Source organism: Photinus pyralis, unplaced genomic scaffold, assembly GCF_008802855.1.
Source record: "Photinus pyralis isolate 1611_PpyrPB1 unplaced genomic scaffold, Ppyr1.3 Ppyr1.4_LG3a, whole genome shotgun sequence".
Classification (NCBI taxonomy): domain Eukaryota; kingdom Metazoa; phylum Arthropoda; class Insecta; order Coleoptera; family Lampyridae; genus Photinus; species Photinus pyralis.
This window is the reverse complement of record NW_022170509.1, coordinates 1065452-1083921: the sequence shown is the minus strand read 5'-3', so window position 1 is coordinate 1083921 and position 18470 is coordinate 1065452. Positions and strand designations below refer to the sequence as shown.

At 36.6% G+C, this 18470-nt stretch overlaps 3 protein-coding genes across 5 annotated transcripts; 1 reads left to right on the top strand and 2 right to left on the bottom strand.

Moving 5' to 3' along the window:
* Positions 1–5986: 5986 nt before the first annotated feature.
* LOC116165343 (phospholipase DDHD2) lies at positions 5987–18470 on the top strand. 3 transcript variants are annotated; one of them, XM_031479691.1, is made up of 11 exons: positions 5987–6220; positions 13819–13953; positions 14000–14400; positions 15168–15297; positions 15353–15838; positions 15892–16127; positions 16178–16376; positions 16425–16586; positions 17468–17662; positions 17712–18024; positions 18173–18470. In XM_031479691.1, the coding sequence occupies exons 1-11, from the start codon at positions 6070–6072 to the stop codon at positions 18255–18257; spliced, it is 2493 nt and encodes an 830-aa protein (XP_031335551.1). In that variant the 5' UTR covers positions 5987–6069; the 3' UTR covers positions 18258–18470. The 3 variants fall into 3 exon arrangements, with proteins under 3 accessions (XP_031335551.1, XP_031335552.1, XP_031335553.1); XM_031479692.1 differs by lacking the exon at positions 5987–6220 and adding an exon at positions 9467–9614; XM_031479693.1 differs by lacking the exon at positions 5987–6220 and adding an exon at positions 13718–13722.
* Positions 6266–8361, bottom strand: LOC116165344. The gene is made up of 3 exons (XM_031479694.1): positions 8158–8361; positions 7654–8111; positions 6266–6519 (listed from the first exon to the last, which is right to left on the bottom strand). Exons 1-3 carry the CDS (start codon positions 8358–8360, stop codon positions 6350–6352), a joined length of 831 nt encoding a protein of 276 aa, XP_031335554.1. The 5' UTR covers position 8361; the 3' UTR covers positions 6266–6349.
* Positions 10172–12251, bottom strand: LOC116165345. The gene is made up of 2 exons (XM_031479695.1): positions 11922–12251; positions 10172–11603 (listed from the first exon to the last, which is right to left on the bottom strand). Exons 1-2 carry the CDS (start codon positions 12235–12237, stop codon positions 11335–11337), a joined length of 585 nt encoding a protein of 194 aa, XP_031335555.1. The 5' UTR covers positions 12238–12251; the 3' UTR covers positions 10172–11334.

Sequence of the window (18470 nt, the reverse complement as noted above, 5' to 3'; positions counted from 1 at the left end):
TAACTTTCTATAAATTTCATACTTACTCATATAGCAATCCTCGACTGAAGGGGTAGTAACTTTTGCAGCGCACCGAATATTTTTGTTTCTTTGATCGATTATGATTAAATGTTCTATACGCAACCCCGAAACTGCCCTCTAAAAATAACTTTCATTCTTGTGTTAAACTTAAGTAATTTAATAGTAATTTTTCACTTTCAAGCATAGCAATCCTCGACTGAAGGGGTAGTAACTTTTGCAGCGCACCGAATATTTTTGTTTCTTTGATGGATTATGATTAAATGTTCTATACGCAACCCCGAAACTGCCCTCTAAAACTAACTTTCATTCTTATTTTAGTTTTACATACTTTAATTAACTTTTGCAGTGCACCGAATATTTTTAGTTCTTTGATCGATTATGATTAAATGATCTATAAGCAACCCCAAAACTGCCCCCTCATTCTTATAGAATGTGGCCTGTAGAATCCATACTTTCAAACAGTTCCAAGACTGGGCTACTAGTTTAAAAGTTACAGCCATTTGAATTTTGTTTCGAAATTGGTTTCTTTTCTAGTCTATAACTTTTGATTGAGAAGTCTGATCGAAAAAGTAAGAATTGTTTTGGATTCTACGCACCAAAATTAATAAGAAAAAGTGTTTTCCCGAGAAATTTTGGTGCAGTCGGTTTTTGGTAAAAAAGGAGGCCCTAAAAAAATTGTCTCAGATCGACCCGGAAAAAAATTTTTCTTATAGAATGTGGCCAGTAGAATCCAGCTGCTAGTTCAATAGTTACAGCCCTTTGAATTTTCTTTCGAAATTGGTTTCTAGTCTATAACTTTTTATTGAGAGGTCTGATCGAAAAAGTAAGAATTGTTTTGGATTCAACGCACCAAAATTAATAAAAAAAAGTGTTTTCCCGAGAAATTTTGTTGCAGTATGTAATTTAATAGTAATTTTTCACTTCCAAGCATAGCAATCCTCGACTGCAGGGGTTGTAACTTTTGCAGCGCATCGAATATTTTTGTTTCTTTGATAGATTATGTTTAAATGATTTATAAACAACCCCGAAACTGCCCTCTAAAAATAACTTTCATTCTTATTTTAGTTTTACATAATTTAATTAACTATTGCAGTGCATCGAATATTTTTAGTCGTTTGATCGATTATAATTAAATGATCTATCAGCAACCCCAAAACTGCCCCTTCATTCTTATAGAATGTGGCCTGTAGAATCCATAATTTCAAACAGTTCCAAGACTGGGCTACTAGTTAAAAAGTTACAAAAATTAATTCAGGTGTTTTCCAGAGAAATTTTGGTGGCATATGTAATTTAATGTAAATTTTTCACTTCCAAGCAAAGCAATCCCTCGACTGAAGGGGAGTAACTTTTGCAGTGCACCGAATATTTTTGTTTCTTTGATAGATTATGTTTAAATGGTTTATAAGCAACCCCGAAACTGCCCTCTAAAAATAAATTTCATTCTCATTTTAAACTTAGGGAATTTCTATAAATATCATACTCGTATAGCAATCCTGCACTGCGGGGGTTATAACTTTTGCAGTGCACCGAATATTTTTGTTTCTTTGATAGATTATGTTTAAATGGTTTATAAGCAACCCCGAAACTGCCCTCTAAAAATAAATTTCATTCTCATTTTAAACTTAGGGAATTTCTATAAATATCATACTCGTATAGCAATCCTGCACTGCGGGGGTTATAACTTTTGCAGTGCACCGAATATTTTTGTTTCTTTGATAGATTATGTTTAAATGGTTTATAAGCAACCCCAAAACTGCCCTCTAAAAATAACTTTCATTCTTGTGTTAAACTTACGTAATTTAATAGTAATTTTTCACTTTCAAGCATAGCAATCCTCGACTGAAGGGGTAGTAACTTTTGCAGCGCACCGAATATTTTTGTTTCTTTGATCGATTATGATTAAATGATCTATAAGCAATCCCGAAACTGCCCTCTAAAAATGACTTTCATTATTGTGTTAAACTTACGTAATCTAATAGTAATTTTTCACTTCCAAGCATATAGCAATCCTCGACTGCAGGAGTTGTAACTTTTGCAGCCCACCGAATATTTTTGTTTCTTTGATCGATTATTTTTAAATGATTTATAAGCATCCCCGAAACTGCCCTCTAAAACTAATTTTCATTCTTATTTTAGTTTTACGTAATTTAATAGTAATTTTTCACTTCCAAGCATAGCAATCCTCGACTGCAGGGGTTGTAACTTTTGCAGCGCATCAAATAGTTTTGTTTCTTCGATCGATTATGACTAAATGATCTATAAGCAACCCCGAAACTGCCCTCTATAGATAACTTTCATTCTTGTGTTAAACTTATATAGTTTAATAGTAATTTCTCACTTGCAAGCATAGCAATCCTTGACTGCAGGTGTTGTAAATTTTGCAGTGGTCGAAATGTTTTTATTTCATTGATCGATTATGTTTAAATGATCTATAAGCAACCTGGAAACTTCCTTCTAGAAATGAACTTCAGTCTATATTTAAACTTACGTAATTTTTTAGAAATTTTACACTCACACGCATAGCAATCCTCGACTGCAGGGGTTGTAACTTTGGTAGCGCGCCGAGTATTTTTGTTTCTTTAACCGATTATGATTAAATGATCTATAAGGAGCCCCGAAACTGCTAAATATAAATTTCATTCTCGTTTTAAATTTATTTATTTTTGTAGAAATGGTACACTTACATGCATAACAATCGTTGATTAAGACACTGCAGGGGTTGTAACTTTTGTAGTGGTTCAAATGTTTTTGTTTGTTTGATCGATTATGTTTAAATGATCTATAAGCAACCCCAAAACTGCCCCCTAAGAATAAATTTCATTTTCCTTTTAAACTTACATAATTTTTTCGAAAGTACACACTTACATGCAAAGCATTCGTGCATTGCGGGGGTATAGTAATTGTACCGTAAACTTCTCATATTTTCATGATTTTTGATGTCCGCTCCCAATCCCTCTGTGTGCACTGGAATGACCACATCAGCAAAAACATTAGTTTTGCAGCGAACTTTCTGTTTAATTGTTATCGTACTGCAGTTTGACTACAACCATTGGCCCTCTTAGTGTCGGTCACCGTAAGTCTATCTGGCATTTAATTTCCATGGAAACAAATTAAGATTACCTTAAATGAACAGTAAAAATAGCAGGCCTTAATCTTACAACCAGGATAGTTACCTATTTTAGGTAAAGGACCTTTAGGATTACTTACGGGCTATATCAGTATCAGTTATCTTTCGGTTACAACAATCTATTTTATCTAAATCAGGCTTTTGACAATCTAATAAAGATTATCGCGCGTATCCAATTATAGTTACTGGTTGCTATATATATTTCCTTACCAACTTCAGATACATTTAGGTCTCTGGTGTACCATTAGCCCAAATAATAAACGATTTGGATGTATTTCTATGTAGTTGAGATGCGTATGGATATATCAAAGTATATATCTCTATGTTGCGATTTATCCAAATGAAATAAAGCATGGGGGTTTCGAAACTATTTAATGTGGCAATGAAAACTCCTTCAATATTCAGGGTTTTTATAAACGGGGCTTAAGGAAGAGTCAAATACTTTTGAAGATGTTTGGTTATTGTATAATACGATCAGAAAACGAAACACATAACACTTTTGCATAACGATTCGACTATTGTGAAGGCTGTGGACTATTTTAAATATTTACGCACATAAAAGTGTAGCCTCCGTCGTTTAAAAAATGATATATGTTTTATAAAAAGTCACGTTTACATGTCGATTGGTCTATTGTGAGTGGTGCCATTTTTGTAGTACATCGAATAATTTTGTTTCCTTGCTGGATTTTGTTCACAGAAATCACAAACCACCCCTTAACTGTACATATAGGTAAGTATATTTACTCTACGTTTCAGAAAGTATAATATTATTTGATAACCAGGTGTCAAATTCTTGACAGAATAGCTTCCTAGCTGAAACCAAAAATTGCCAACATATGTACGCACTTACAGACGGGAAAAATTTATTCTTTAAAAGTTGCTTAAAATGATCTAAAACGTCAACATTTGAAGAAATTTTGAAATGTTCAAAAAACGGCTATCGCAATAGCTACCTAGCACATGCTAGGAAGCTAATGTTCCATAAATAAGAAAATTGCATTTCTGCGCATGCGCAACACGATTTTTGCGCATGAATTTTGTTTGCTTTTATTAAAGGGACTTACCATAGAAATTTCGTTTAAATTGCTTCAGAAACAAGATCGATGCGTTTTGCACATATGCAACACAATTTTTTGACTTTGACAATTTTTTTCTCCGTTTTTTGATAATATAACTCGGCCCAATTTTTTGTAGGTTGTACACAGGAAAATAAGGTCTTCCAAATAATAGAATAAAAATTTTAGGTTGCTATTTGAAAAAAAAAGTTCGATGCCGTTACGGCGCTCCAAAATTTCTTTTCAAAAATCCGGCCCGTTATTTTTCTGTTCGGTATGCCTAAAACATATATACAAAATTTCAACAAAATCCGTCGAGCCGTTTTCTCAGAAAATTGCCAACATACGTACATACAGACGGAAAAAAATTTTATTCTTTAAAAGTTGCTTAAAATGGTCTAAAACGTCGACATTTGATGAAATTTTGAAATGTTCAAAAAACGGCTATCGCAATAGCTACCTAGAACATGCTAGGAAGCTAAAAATTGCCTTTTACATGCCGTTCGTCTATTGTGAGTGCTGTCATTTTTGCAGTAGGGAAAAGAAGGGTAAGATTGCGATGGTAACGGTTAACGGAAGATATTCATACAAATATCTCCAAATTTAGCATGTAGCATCACCGTTAACAGTGTTTTGAAATATGAATTTTACTTCAACACATGTTCATCTCGTCATCTTACCCTCCATTGCGGGTAAGATGGCGAACAATAAAATTTTCAATAAACAGGTTTATTAGCACATTAGGTATACGCATCAAGTAATTAACATTAGTCTTCCTACGCAAAAGTCGCAAACGTGCTATTTTTTTTATTCCGCTGAGTTCGGGCCACTGCACTCGGGATGGCTCCTCTGGTGACATATTGAAGAAGCATACCAAGTCTCCGTTTTGTCAATCCCATTGTGTGTGGTGTAATCTTTTGTGGTAAAATACAAATATTTTTGCTTCTTTGTTTGACTTTTCAACGAAAACTGTAATTGTTTTGCACTTCAAATACCTATATTTATTTCCTTGTTTGACTTTGTTTGCAAGGCCCAGAAGCTACCCTTTAAGTAAAAGTGAACTAACTCGTCATTTTTGTGATACATTAAATATTTTTGTTGCCTTGTTTGATTTTGTGTACAGAGTCTAATTATAATTTGTACGTAGTTCGATATACGATTTTCGTATTTTGTAAAGGAACCATTACCCATAATTACCAGACGGAACAAGACCACGTCTTACATGAGGCCAAATGATGCCCAAAATCCTTAAATTTTGTTGGACGAAAGACAAAAGTTAATTTTTCGACACCATGATCCATTATCATTTTAGTGACCAATATCTGAAGTTCAAATTGCTCATCTAAATTCCCACTATTGTTTTCGCTCACAAACTTTCCGATAAATAGGAATTAGCCTCTTAAATAACACGGAAAATATTACGCCTTCTGAATAAAAATTTCCAAATCGAGCTCTGTAAACTCAGTAAAAACAAAACATGTTCTTTGTTTGTATTGTTAAATTATATTTGCCTGTTGTTAAGGTACAAAGGACAACAGTACGAAGATATTATTTAATAAACGTTGTGCGAATGACGATTTTCTAAGTAAACAATATTATTAAAGCTTTAAGAACTGTTTATTTATAGGCAGACGTGACGCCGTAGATCCTCAATTCTGAAATTGCGCGCTTTCACCTTCAATTTGAAATTTGTAAATATACCAAATGGTGGTGTCATCTGCCATTGGAAAATTGTATCGGTTACAGTTTTCTGTAAATCCAGCAGAGTGCCGACAACAGTAAACCTTTTCAGAGTTGTAATGAAGTGATGAGGTGAACAGCTGTTTCATTGTGTCTCTTTCAATAGTTGTAGAGTAGAATAGTAAAATGACGGACCCAAATAATTCATTCAAACGTTCAGTGTCAAATCAATTATTTAATGCTTCGGTAATCGGTGCGACGATAGATGATTTTTCTAAAAATGCTTTATTATTTCCTGTTCAGGACCCAAGTCCCATCACCAACGTTAATCCGAATGGTAAGGCCATTTGAAAGTTCCTAATTATAGTAATTTATTATTATTAATTATACATGTACTTTATTCTATATTATGACTAATTACGTGTGCTTATTATGTTTATATTACGGACAGTAGTTGTAGATTATGTTATCTTTCTCTAGTGTTACCGTGAGGACTTCGGTACACAGGAAGGTCAATTGAATTTTTCTTTTTACAACACATCTTCATTGAGAGTATTATTACTACTATCACCAAAATGATAAATAACAACGCGCCTAGGACGATTGCTGATATTGAACCGGCACTCAAAGCTGCATCTGAAACAATTAATATGTAATGTACTTGCATGGTACTTCTAAGTTTTTTGTTTATTTTTGTCACATTTTTTTTTGCTATATCACGCAAACTGGGGGGTGTGTAACGTGATGGGATGCCTAGGACCCTTAATCCTTAAGGCAACCGTACGTATAACCCCCGTGTTTGATCCATTATGGTGGATGACCCGAATATTTGAGTTGCCCTTAGGGGCAACCAGAATTTCACTGGGTGTTGCGACTAGTCCAAATAGTTGCTTTGAGTCAGACGAATAGAAAGGGCTGATGGGAACAGACCGGCTAGTGGAAGAAAGGTCGTTTGCGAATGACTGACTCGTAAGCGAAACCGGTGCTGTATATTGCCAATCTGCTAGTAGCCATGGCGTCAGAAAAGGTAACCCCTTTTGCGGACGTCATAGTGTGTATAGCAAAACCATCGCTCGGCCCTTGCTAGTCGTCCTACTATCGTGAACGACTGGATCTTGATAGTTAAGTCGTTCTTAAGGGGAGTAATATCCTCAAGGTGCGACAACTAACTAGACCAGAAGTTCGCTTGAAAGGAAGAGTCGCAACTACCCTATTCGTTGTGCTGGCTAGTGGACGATGGGTGGTTTTTTTTAATGACCTGCTCGGAAGCGATGCCAGCTGTCGGGGGTCTAAGAATACGGAAAGGGAGAGCCTATAGCTATACTGAGGGCGTCGAAGGCAACTCGTGATAGCTTTGTAAATACTAACGATCCACCGAGAACGTTGGTGTCAACCAGACGAATGTATGCAACGGTAGTTGCTACTGGAGCTATTGAATATAATTACGTAGCAAATGAAACTTGATACGAGGTGGAACAAGTGACCCACAGGATGCACTCTTTTTCACGGTGTGGTCAAGTGGATAATGCTTGGGTTACCTTATGATCGGGGCTGTCATAGACCCTGAAAAACCATGAACATCACCATCTAGGCTACCGCAGCAAACTGCAATAGGCGATTGAATTACTTCCCAAGAGATTCTGTTAACTTGTTCCAAGATCAGACAATGATATTGAAATAGACTGGTAGGGGCATATCCTAAAGGACACTGCATTGGAGCATACTCTGACAAACCTATACTATTGAAATGGGTCCTATGAAGTTACTTACAATAGGCATCAGTTGTAAATGTTTTTCTGTTGTTCATCAGATCAACGGCAGTTATTTGAATTTTGGGCTGACAGCAAGAAGCGCCGTAAACTGCAACCACTGGTTCCTTGGTACCGGTTCTATAATCGTTAGGAAAGTATAATCCTTTGGGAATCGACGTTAGCTGGAGCAGGCCAGAATCGACGTCCTGCGCAGTAACTTCTATTGTCCAAGTGCGATCACGACAGTCGCCTAGTAAGACGTTGGTGCAGTCACTTGTATAACGATATGTTAGGCGAGGCTCTTCGTTATCTGCTGTAATAGAGTTTGTGACGTACATTTGCGCGGTTTTCTTAATACGCTTTCGTCCACTGGACGTGGCCGTAAAGGTGATCAGATCTCGATAATCTGCCGTTACCATACTCGGAGCCCGGGTGACCACCGTAACAGTCGCGGTTTGCATTGGGTTTAACCACGCTCTAAAATACGAAGGAGAGAGTGTCCATGAGTTAGGTACACACTTACGATCTTGGTTGCATGTCCACCAATAAAGTTTTTTCGTCTTCACACCTAAATGACACGAGTACTACTTGGTCTTGATTATTTGTCACTTCAAAATACACCTTCGCCTGTTGACCAGGACGCGCAATCAGCTCTGAATTGGGCCCAACGTCGATTACAAGCGGCTGCATTAAACAAGGGACTTTCTCTCTTTCTAAGTACGACATTCTGGAAAATGGGAGACCTAAAACGTGCTGTTACGCGTAACTACGGGAACCATTCCGCTCACCATCTCGCTGCTTCCCACGAACCGTAACATAGAACGACTCATTTGGGATTTCTACAAATTCTACGTCGAAATTTGGATTGGTCTCCCGCTCCTCGCTCTCCAAATCAACTTTGAACGAAACATTCCTGGCTATGGGCGAGCCCCATTTGTCTTCCAGAGAGATTTGGTGGATGTCTGTGAATTCACTTGGGATTTTTAGACGCACCACTTTGCCAGTTTTATCTTGCAACTTATCTGCGAAATAAAGCCGCAAAGAGCGAATTCAAAAATTACAAGTTTGTAGACTAAATCCAAAATAAATAATGCATATGTAACGTTTTTTAATTCTGTTGTATGGCCATGAACCAATGGTTTTGGGATCACAGTCGTAGTTTTTTTCCGGACCGATTACATGACTGTGCACGCCAAATTAGAAACATCTGTAGCGTTTCGTTTGATATACTTCAATGAACTTGTAATGGTCTTATGCAAGGGACGTCGACGATTCCAAAATCTAGTGATGCTAGTTACTTAAAATTTGCTTTAGATTAATTACAAATGATTTCGTTCATTTTTTGATAACTACATGACTGACTAAATGCACACGCAGGTGCTGCTCACATGCACAATTTGCAATGAATGTAGTACCTACAGTCTACAGCTGAATGGTGCAAATTTTTCTTCTTTTGTGGTGGAAGAGTACGCCTAGTAACTTTCCTCCTTGGCAAAGTGTTCGCCTTTTGTGTTAGTAAAATTAATAAAAAATTGGCCAATTTTGAAAATACTAACAAACAAACCTTGAGAAAAACTGCCAATTATAGGAATTTTTTTGCAGTTTATGGATAGAATTTATTGTGCTCGAAATGACTTAAAATAATTCAAAAGTATGAATTTTAAACATTGAAAATTGGTTTGTAATCGTAAGTAGTCAACTTGGTGAAATGAAAATAACATGTGGTCCAACTCCAAAGTTTATTTTATCGCGTCTGACGTGATCGCGGGATGATGAAGTTTGTTTAGTGTTGTGCAGGTGCCCTAACGAGTTAGTATTAATTATCTTTACCGAATTGTGTCGCTAGAACCACTGTAACGTTTAAGTGTGTTTGTACGGAAACTGTGACATTGCAACCTTGAGGATTTAGGCCACCAGGGCGAATGCCAAGACGCCATATTCCAGAAATAGACGTCTGCAGGTGCCCTTCTGTGTTAAGCTGTACGTCATATTGTTCCAATTGCAATATAACATAGGATGCATTTGAGAATCGCTCCACTTCTGTACTGTTTAATAAATTTATTACGACACCTAAAAGTTTCAAAAATTGCCCTATAACACCCGAGGCCTTTTTTTGTCTTTCACCGTGAGGCGTGATTAATTCCAAGGTTTCCACAGGCGATGTGACACTTATATGTATGCTTTGCACGCTTGAATCTATTGGAAAAGATAAAGTATCTTTTGAAGTGATGTTTACTCTTCGGGCTATAAGTATCTAAAACGCACTAAAGTTAGTTTTAGGTTATTCAGAAGGGCGAACATACTTTTGGCGAGTCCCCTTCTGAATTTCTTACATACGCACTGTTATAGAGTTTTGACAGGTTCTCAGCTGGATTACTGATGAAAAACTTCCCTCCTGACAAATGGGCGGTTTGCTTTAGTAGTTTCTCTTCGTTCTTTATTGTGGGATAAATTCCACTCCATACCACGTACAGCTTACAGCAAAAATCAAATTCAATCAGTTTTTGTAATAAAAGGAACACATTAAGTGTGTGCATAATATAAAACGTTCAGAACTTGATCCATTTTCAATTAAGACTTTCTTGGTGTTAGCTTGGAAAAATAGAAGACTCAGAAGGGTGTATATCTTCCTGTAGAGAGACGTCTGAATGACGTGACGAATGTGAAAACTTTAAGGGTGCTTTTGGAATTATCGTGTTTAAACCTTAGCAAGACACATTTATAGTTTGCAATTATAGTTCAAAAATCTCAAAAAGTGATTAGTTCTATTAACCAGAAACATAAATTTTGTGACTTTAGTGACCTAGCTACAAAAGAATCATTTCGGACCGTTTGCTTATTTGGGAGAAATGTTATATACTTAAAATGACTGGAAAATTAAAAATATCTGTTCGTGGTTGGCACTGCACGAAGACAAAAATTATTTAGGGGCGTTTGGACATTAATTATATCAAATATTTGATTGATATTAAGTCCACGCTTAAGTAACGGCAAACCTTTATTCATCAACTGAAGCGTCTATGTGTTTAAACTTTATTGGCGCTATTTAAGGGTTGATGTGTGTGAATTTAGTGTCTACGATGTCACAGATCCAGTGGAATTGCATGGGTAATTGTTATTAATGAAGATTGAGATTAGACATTGAATAAAAAATTAAGATTAGATTAAATGGCAAAAAAAATAAATGGCAAATAAATCCAAAATAACTCATTTTGAGGCTAGTTCCAAAACGTCGTATTTCTTTGTTCTTTTCCCAGCAAGTAATACAGAAGGATTAACGAATCAATACATTTTTGGGTATGCTACACAATATGCAAAAAATGAAAAAGATTCGAAGTAGGACTACGTGTTTGTTATATTATTGTTTCATGTGATTTGAATGATTAAATGCGATATTTTGTAAAAAAACGCTTAACTTTATTAGGAACGCACATTGGTACGGGAGGTATTGCATTGGGGTAAAAATGACCCCCCACTTTTTTTTTAGAGCAATACACATTTTAGAGCTCCAGGAATCGGAATCAAACAAAATCTGTACCTACTCTCATTTCCGCTAAACAGCCGAACCGATTGGATCAAATTTGCTGCATATATTTTGGGCAGAATCACATATGCGCAGGTGGGCTGGTGGTATTTGTGCTATACTTTTAAATGACGGGGGATTGAATTGTAGCTGACTGGCTGACTGAACGTAAAACAACTATAGCAACCAAAGAATTACCTTAATTTGATTCTCCAATAATTCTTTCCAGGTTAATTGCGCCAAATCCTCATCTTGCGTTCCGCGACTGGTGAACACTAAAACGGCACTACTTCCCGAAAATAACCTTACAACCTTTAAAATGGAGTAGAACAATGCATTTCGTCCTTCCGGTTCTAACACTTGTACGGGATATAGATTTGTATTGGTTTGAAAGCGATTAAAAACATCGTGTGAGCTGGAAACGTTCGCCAAAATAGTAGATATGCCTGTAAAAAATTATGATCACTAGTAGCATTAGCGCAAAAAACAAATTTATTTAATGCTTGAAATATGGAGAGCAATGCAACATATTACATAGGTACCCGGTGCACAAAACTACCCCGTCTTAAGTGTGACCTATTAGTATTTATCACTAGCCGATCATAGTATTGCAGCAGTTCAATACAACATTTCTACGTGAGATAACTGTACCTTTTTCACGTTTTCGGGGACCCACAGTAGTAATTTCATCCATTTTAATTCGCTGTATGATGCACCCTCAACAGTAGTGGGGTTTTGAGCGTTTAATCCAAAAGATTACTAACCTGAACTATTGAATTTCATTAATGATAACACTGGGAGCGAGTTTGACGAAGCGATAATCTTCCGCAAATAAGTTTCCGCCTGTTTTAGAACTGCCAGATTATCCTCGATCAAAATAACAACGGAACGAAACCAATATCTTTCCAGAACGTTTTTGATTTCATCTATCACGTTGATCATCGCACTGGTATCCAAACCAGGTGCCAGTTCTGGTCTTAGAATTTTGGGCATCACGTCAAATTCTTCGACGAACTTCAGTCTCTGTGCTCCCGAAACGAGCAGTATTCCAAAAACGAAAAAAATTTGAAACGATGACATCTTTGTGGCACAGAACCGCAGTAAACTGAGATTTCTTGACGGGTTGGTGGTTTATGTATATTGGGATGACGCGCGATGGGTTGGAGCGGATATTGTTTAAACTTATCAATGAAGTTATTAGGTAATTATGCACGTGTTATTACTTGTGATGAATTTTTGAACTTCTATGAATTTAAGAAGCATTATTCATTTAACCTACTTTTTAAAAGCTTTCCGAAGTACCTAGTGTTAAAATCGGACGTTGCGGTTAGTTCAGTTACCGAAGTGCATTAATCTCTTTGCGGAAAACAACATTTTAAGTATTTTGACAAATGGCTAGGTAACGTAAAATACGTGTATATATCGATCTTGGTCTCATTATTAATTGCACGCTTAGGCGTCACCTTGGTTTAATTGGCATTGGCTTCATCTACATCTGTTCACTTATTCATTGATGCCAAATATGATGATTTGATTTTGAATCCTTTTGTACCATTATTGTGCACATACACACTGGAATTAGCATATCGAATAATTAATTACTAACCCTATGTTTATGTAATTATAATTAGACATTAAGATAATCGCTTAAATTTTCAAAATGTTGAAAGGCACAATTTATCATAGTAAACTAGTAGAAGGTTAAGGTGTGTAAATACGCCCTTAAAATTATCGTTAATTAAATATGTTTAAGTATTGGTAATTTCGACGTTAATGTGTATTTTTGTGTAAGTGTAACCAAATATTACATACGTTCCTTCACCGTTGGAATTGATGATCTCAAATGAAAACAGTAGTCTCGGAAAATTGTCCGTCATTGATGTTGAAACTAAGAGGTAAGGTATTTCAGGAAACTTTGGGAATTTGGGGGAAGATTCATTTCCTGTTTCCTATGTGTAGTATACAGTAATTGTATGTAGTTTTTTGTGTATGTTGTGGGTATTAAATTGATATTAAATTTATTATACGAGCGTGTACACTATAGCAAATTCTTTAAGGTTGGGGCCTATATAACTATATTACAATTTATACTGTAAAGAGTAGATGAATGAGGCAATCTCCATATTCCTTTTGGCAACAATCAATTTAGCATTTATAAATTTCGCCCGGGTGCCAATATTTCTATTATTTCCTACTTATAAAGTACCCGGTAAGTATGGTGGATCATTGACACGATATACGAACAGTAGAGATCGTTAAAAATCGAACTAAATCTTTATTTGGTTCGATTATGAAAAAGAGCTTTTGGTTTTCCGATTGTATTTAATGTAAAATATCCATCAAAGTTTTTAATTCATATTTTTTAAAAAAAGTGCTTTCGTCGGTCGCAAGCGACCACGATTTTAGCTTGTTTCGTTGATGGATTATGATTGCAGGATTCAGGCAACTCTAGAACTGCAAATAAAGTTCTTCAATTTTTTCAACAGAAGTCCTATTTTAGCGCGTTTATCAAATACGAGTTGGATAATTGTTTAAAATTGACGAACAACACTAGTAATCCGAATGGTATTTTGGTAATTCGACTGTTGTTCGAATAAGCCTTAGTAAAATGATAAGTTAGGGTATTATTGGCTTTGGTCTAATGCTGATTTTGCATTGTAGCGGAGGCTCAAAATCCAATTGACCACCAACAGTATCAGACAACTCCAATTTTCAACCAAATTCCTCCGCCTTCCACAGCAGGCGTTCCCGCAACGCTGGTGTCTAATGACCAAATCGTCGGTCCTCCTCCAACAGGTAAAGTTTACAATGGGCCCATTCCCTTTCACTGCCTTATTTTCAGGTCAGTCAAGTAATTTATACAGACGTTCTACAACAAAGAAAGTGGCATACGCCCAAATTCCGGGTTTGGTCAGTTCCCAACAACAGTCATACATTTCCGATCAAACCCTTCCATTACAACCGCCTCAAAACATCGAACAAAGTCCGTCTTTGATTAACTACTTTCAAACGGTACCTAAAGTGCCTGAAAATTTAAGTACGCCGTCCGGTCCTTTAATCTCGGAAACCGCAAGTGCGACTTTACCTGAACTCAATACTCATCCTTTTTTGCCAACTTTAGGCGCGCAGTTGATGCCCACGATCTCTACTGATCTAGGTGGACAGTACGGACAGAGTTTAAGCAATTTTTCGGCGACAACGTCCTTTTACGGTAATGATATTCCCTCCAGTCAGAATACCACGGTAAGTACACTATCATTAATGCATTTGTCTGTGAATACTAAAACAAGGCCCTAATGCCAAAGCGTAGTAGGTACTGCTCGTCGACATCCGACGGGGAGTACCCAAAAATGGCGAATACACTTTATTTTCGCATAATAAAAACACCAAAACTTATTTAAATTAGCATTGTAAATGGTTTGTTGAATTTTGATAGTCACGTTGTGGTAAGAGGTCATCTAATTTACTTGCGCAATATAAAATAAATCAAACTCCTAGTGTTTCTATGTAGCTACCTGCAGCGTTTTCAACTTATTAATTTTCTTCCATTCACGGTATATACCTATTTAATTGGGTTGAGTAAAAACGCTGTCAGTTTTTATGTAATAATACTGGAAAACCAGTTTTGCTGACGAGAATTTGATGTAATATTTAAACTAAGTAGCTATTTGTGACTAGTCTGTTTATAAATAGAACCAATAGGTTTGTGGTAGTCCGATAGAATTCAAAAGAGAAGGTATTACTGCGCGCGTTCAAAAATAATTTACTTAGATCTGGCATGTACACCCTCAAATTTCGTCATGTAAGTTTCCTTTTTTTATTTTCACGATAATGTACCGGACGGGGACGGCTATCAGGTATGCTCAGTATCAGAAGGATGTGAGTTGCTACATTTATCAAACTTTTTGCACTTTAATTAAAGTGCAGTACACATTCGTGCCCTTCTGTGCAAAAAGAAGTTGGTGTAGGTAAGGACGTGATGTCAGAATGTACTTAAAGCTTTATTTCAGGGAATGACTCCCCAAATATACAGACCAGTTTACCACCATTGGTTTTACAAACACACAGTGTCGGGTGAATCCACATGGACGCCCTTTTCAATGCCAGATTCTCTTGCATTAGAGGAGGCTTTTACTTCCAGTACGCTTTTTTTTAAATTTGAAATCATTCTTATGACTGCGTGTAATTTTTGTAGCCGATCTCTCTCCGGAAACAATCGTTGCAACTGATGGAAACCGATACGACGTAAATGTACTCAGAAGGGAAAGGTATGCTGTATATTGGGAAGCGGCACCGTCCGAGGTTAGGCGGTGCTCTTGGTTCAGTAAAACAAACATTGACTCTAAATTTATTCCATATGAAGAGAATGTGGCGGCGTTATTGGAAGAGGAATATCGTATAGCGTTTGAAAGAAATGAATGGAATAGATTTGTAACAATACCTAACTCCGAAACAGTTTTATTTCAAGGGCCTGACACATTAGTACGACTTCCTCCTAGCCCTGTCACTGATAACTGGGGCAGTACGTCATCGTCACCTGCTCATTATGGTGTACTGAAGAGGACCATGGATGAATTTGACATTGACGAGGGAGAACCAGCCGAAATTGACCATTTGTTTTTCGTGGTACACGGTATTGGACCATGGTGTGATTTTAAATTTCGGTCGGTACAGGAAGTAGGTACGGTTTGCGTTCAACTATCTTTTGACATTTACTCTACATCATTGTTGCAGTTGACGATTTTAGAAGTATTGCTTTAAAACTGATGTCATCTCATTTTCATTCCTCGAGGGCTTGCAATAGAGTTGAAATACTACCCATCAGTTGGCACGAAAGTGTGCACTCAGAGGAAACGGGGGTAGACCAATTACTAAGAAACATTACGCTTGAAAGTATACCTCGTCTAAGAGATTTTACCAATAATACTTTATTAGATATACTGTTCTACACAACCCATATATATTCACAGGTAAAAGAAAAGTTATAATTGAGTACATAATTTAGACACTCTTTCCGTAGGCGATCATCACTTCAGTTTCCACAGATTTAAATAGGCTTTACCACCTTTTTCAATTAAGAAATCCCACATTCAAGGGAGACGTTTCTCTAATCGGTCACAGTTTAGGATCATTAATCCTATTTGACATTCTAAGTCATGAAATAGCTCATAGTGAAGATGACATGACCCCACAAGTAGTAGAACGAATACTCGACGAAGGTATAAACTATCCTTGGCACTCTAATTTTGTTAAATCTTATTTTGTAGAAGAGGAAGATTTGGTACCGGAACTAAAACCAATGAATAAGAAGACGCTTAGTAGGCGAATTAGCAATATGCTTTTGGAAGCAGGTGCACAACCAGCGAAACTAATTTACCCACACTTAAACTTCCATCCCAGTGCCTTATATGCGCTAGGCTCACCTATAGGTAAATAAAAAGAGCGGGAGTACTAACTTTAGCAATTATTATTGCAATGACGGACGGCGCACAGAGTCCATACGAAAGTTTCGTTTCGTTGTTTTCCAAATATGACGTTTTCCCGAGGGTATACGATTCTATAACGCAGTGGGGTATTTTAAAACCTTGAAACGTTAGTTATTTTGATTTTCCTCGATAATTCCCAATGTAGGAGACGAATTTTCATAAAACCTTCCATCTTAACAAATTCATCACTCCGATCAAAGATAGAAATTCGTACGTTCAATTTTTTAGTTTCTCGCCTCGCATCCTAAATAGAAAATGGAGCATGTCATCTCCGTTATTCCCTCATTATGTTAATTGAAGATTTACGATGTGTTATTTATCACCACTCCTTTCCTCTTTCTTCTATAGCAATGCAGATCGAGTTGAACGCTGGAAATTTTTGAAAAATGCGAAATTTGCCGTAAATTTGTTTATTTATATCAGAATATCGTTGACACTTTTCCCGGTTCTTGGGGTTTTTAGAAGAAAATTTGGTTGTTTGAGACAAAGACGACAGCATGCGGCTACAAGCACGAAAGTTGTTCTCATTCGTGTATAAAAATCTACCCCAGACGGGGTTGATTTGAAAAATATGCTTCGCGTTTAGGACCCAAAATGTGACTTCTGGATTGTAGTCCTTTCGCGTCCAAAAAATGTTTTCTGTAATTTCTGGAACCATTCTCCGCCCTAACTGACGTTAATTTTTTAAGTGTTTACGGAAAACTGCAAAACGGTTTTTATCGTCCCCCACATCCGCCGTCTCCTTTAACTTGACAGTAGTAAGAATACGTGTTATATTCAATTATTAAGGTTTAATATAAATACTACGGAAATCTGCATTTTAGGAGTGTTTATGACAGTCAGAGGACTTGATACATTTGGACCTGACTTTGCGCTTCCAACATGCAGTTACTTCTACAATGTCTTCCATCCTTACGATCCGGTCGCCTACAGAATAGAACCCTTGATAAATCAAGAGTTAACTAGTCTAAAACCGGCCACAGTTCCACATCATATGGGCAGAAAGCGGATGCATTTGGGTAAGAATTATATACTTAATCCTTAGACGCTTATACGTATGTGTTGTAGAAATACGAGAGACGTTTCAGAAGATGGGCGCCAATATTAAGGAACGGGTTGTGGGATCTGTTGTAAGTGCGTTTAGACGATTTTATCCTGGAATCATAGAAGGTTCCATGGAGGCTACAGAAGAGGAAGTTGTGAACAGTTCGGCTCCTGAGAGTGGCAGAGAATCTGGTACCTCCACACCGGGGAAGGAAGATCCAAATCTAAGTTTTGGCATTTTAAATGCTGGTAACCGCATAGACTATGCTCTGCAAGAATCGCCTTTGGAAGTTATTAATGAATATATTTTTGCTGTTGGGAGTCACCTTTGTTATTGGTATGTAACACATCACTATAACCACCCCAAGAACGCGTTCACACGATTTTTCTGATCTTTCAAACAAATTAAGTACTAACACTAAAATTAAATTCTTATTACATTTAATTCCTAACTGAATAAATATATAATTTTACCAACTTTTTAGGAACTCTGAGGATACTGTTCTATTTATATTGACCAAAACGTACGAAGGTATGGGTATTAGTCCCTCCAGTCCGTCGCAAGAGTGATTAATTAAAAGGATAGAATCAAGTTCGCAAGAGTGATTAATTAAAAGGATAGAATCAAGTTCGCAGTAACGAAAGGGTACATTCCAAAGAGGTTTTAACAATTAATTTTTAAAAAACCGCTGGGTTCTTTAGAATTAAGTATACGAAAGTATGATGTAAATTATGTGGTTTGTTTGTTATGACATTAAATCAATTTTATTATTTTGTTGAGAA

What these genes read in the sequence shown, in the direction of transcription:
- LOC116165344 (XM_031479694.1), bottom strand. Translation starts at nt 8,360, where the DNA reads ATGTCGTACTTAGAAAGAGAGAAAGTCCCTTGTTTAATGCAGCCGCTT. An exon ending in GTGGACATGCAACCAAGATC is followed by an intron (nt 8,112 to 8,157) that starts GTAAGTGTGTAC and finishes TTCGTATTTTAG; the next exon opens with AGCGTGGTTAAACCCAATGC. An exon ending in ATTTACAACTGATGCCTATT is followed by an intron (nt 6,520 to 7,653) that starts GTAAGTAACTTC and finishes TAATTGTTTCAG; the next exon opens with ATGCAGCTTTGAGTGCCGGT.
- LOC116165343 (XM_031479691.1), top strand. Translation starts at nt 6,070, where the DNA reads ATGACGGACCCAAATAATTCATTCAAACGTTCAGTGTCAAATCAATTA. An exon ending in CACCAACGTTAATCCGAATG is followed by an intron (nt 6,221 to 13,818) that starts GTAAGGCCATTT and finishes TTTGCATTGTAG; the next exon opens with CGGAGGCTCAAAATCCAATT. An exon ending in CGTCGGTCCTCCTCCAACAG is followed by an intron (nt 13,954 to 13,999) that starts GTAAAGTTTACA and finishes CCTTATTTTCAG; the next exon opens with GTCAGTCAAGTAATTTATAC.
- LOC116165345 (XM_031479695.1), bottom strand. Translation starts at nt 12,237, where the DNA reads ATGTCATCGTTTCAAATTTTTTTCGTTTTTGGAATACTGCTCGTTTCG. An exon ending in AATGAAATTCAATAGTTCAG is followed by an intron (nt 11,604 to 11,921) that starts GTTAGTAATCTT and finishes AATTTTTTACAG; the next exon opens with GCATATCTACTATTTTGGCG.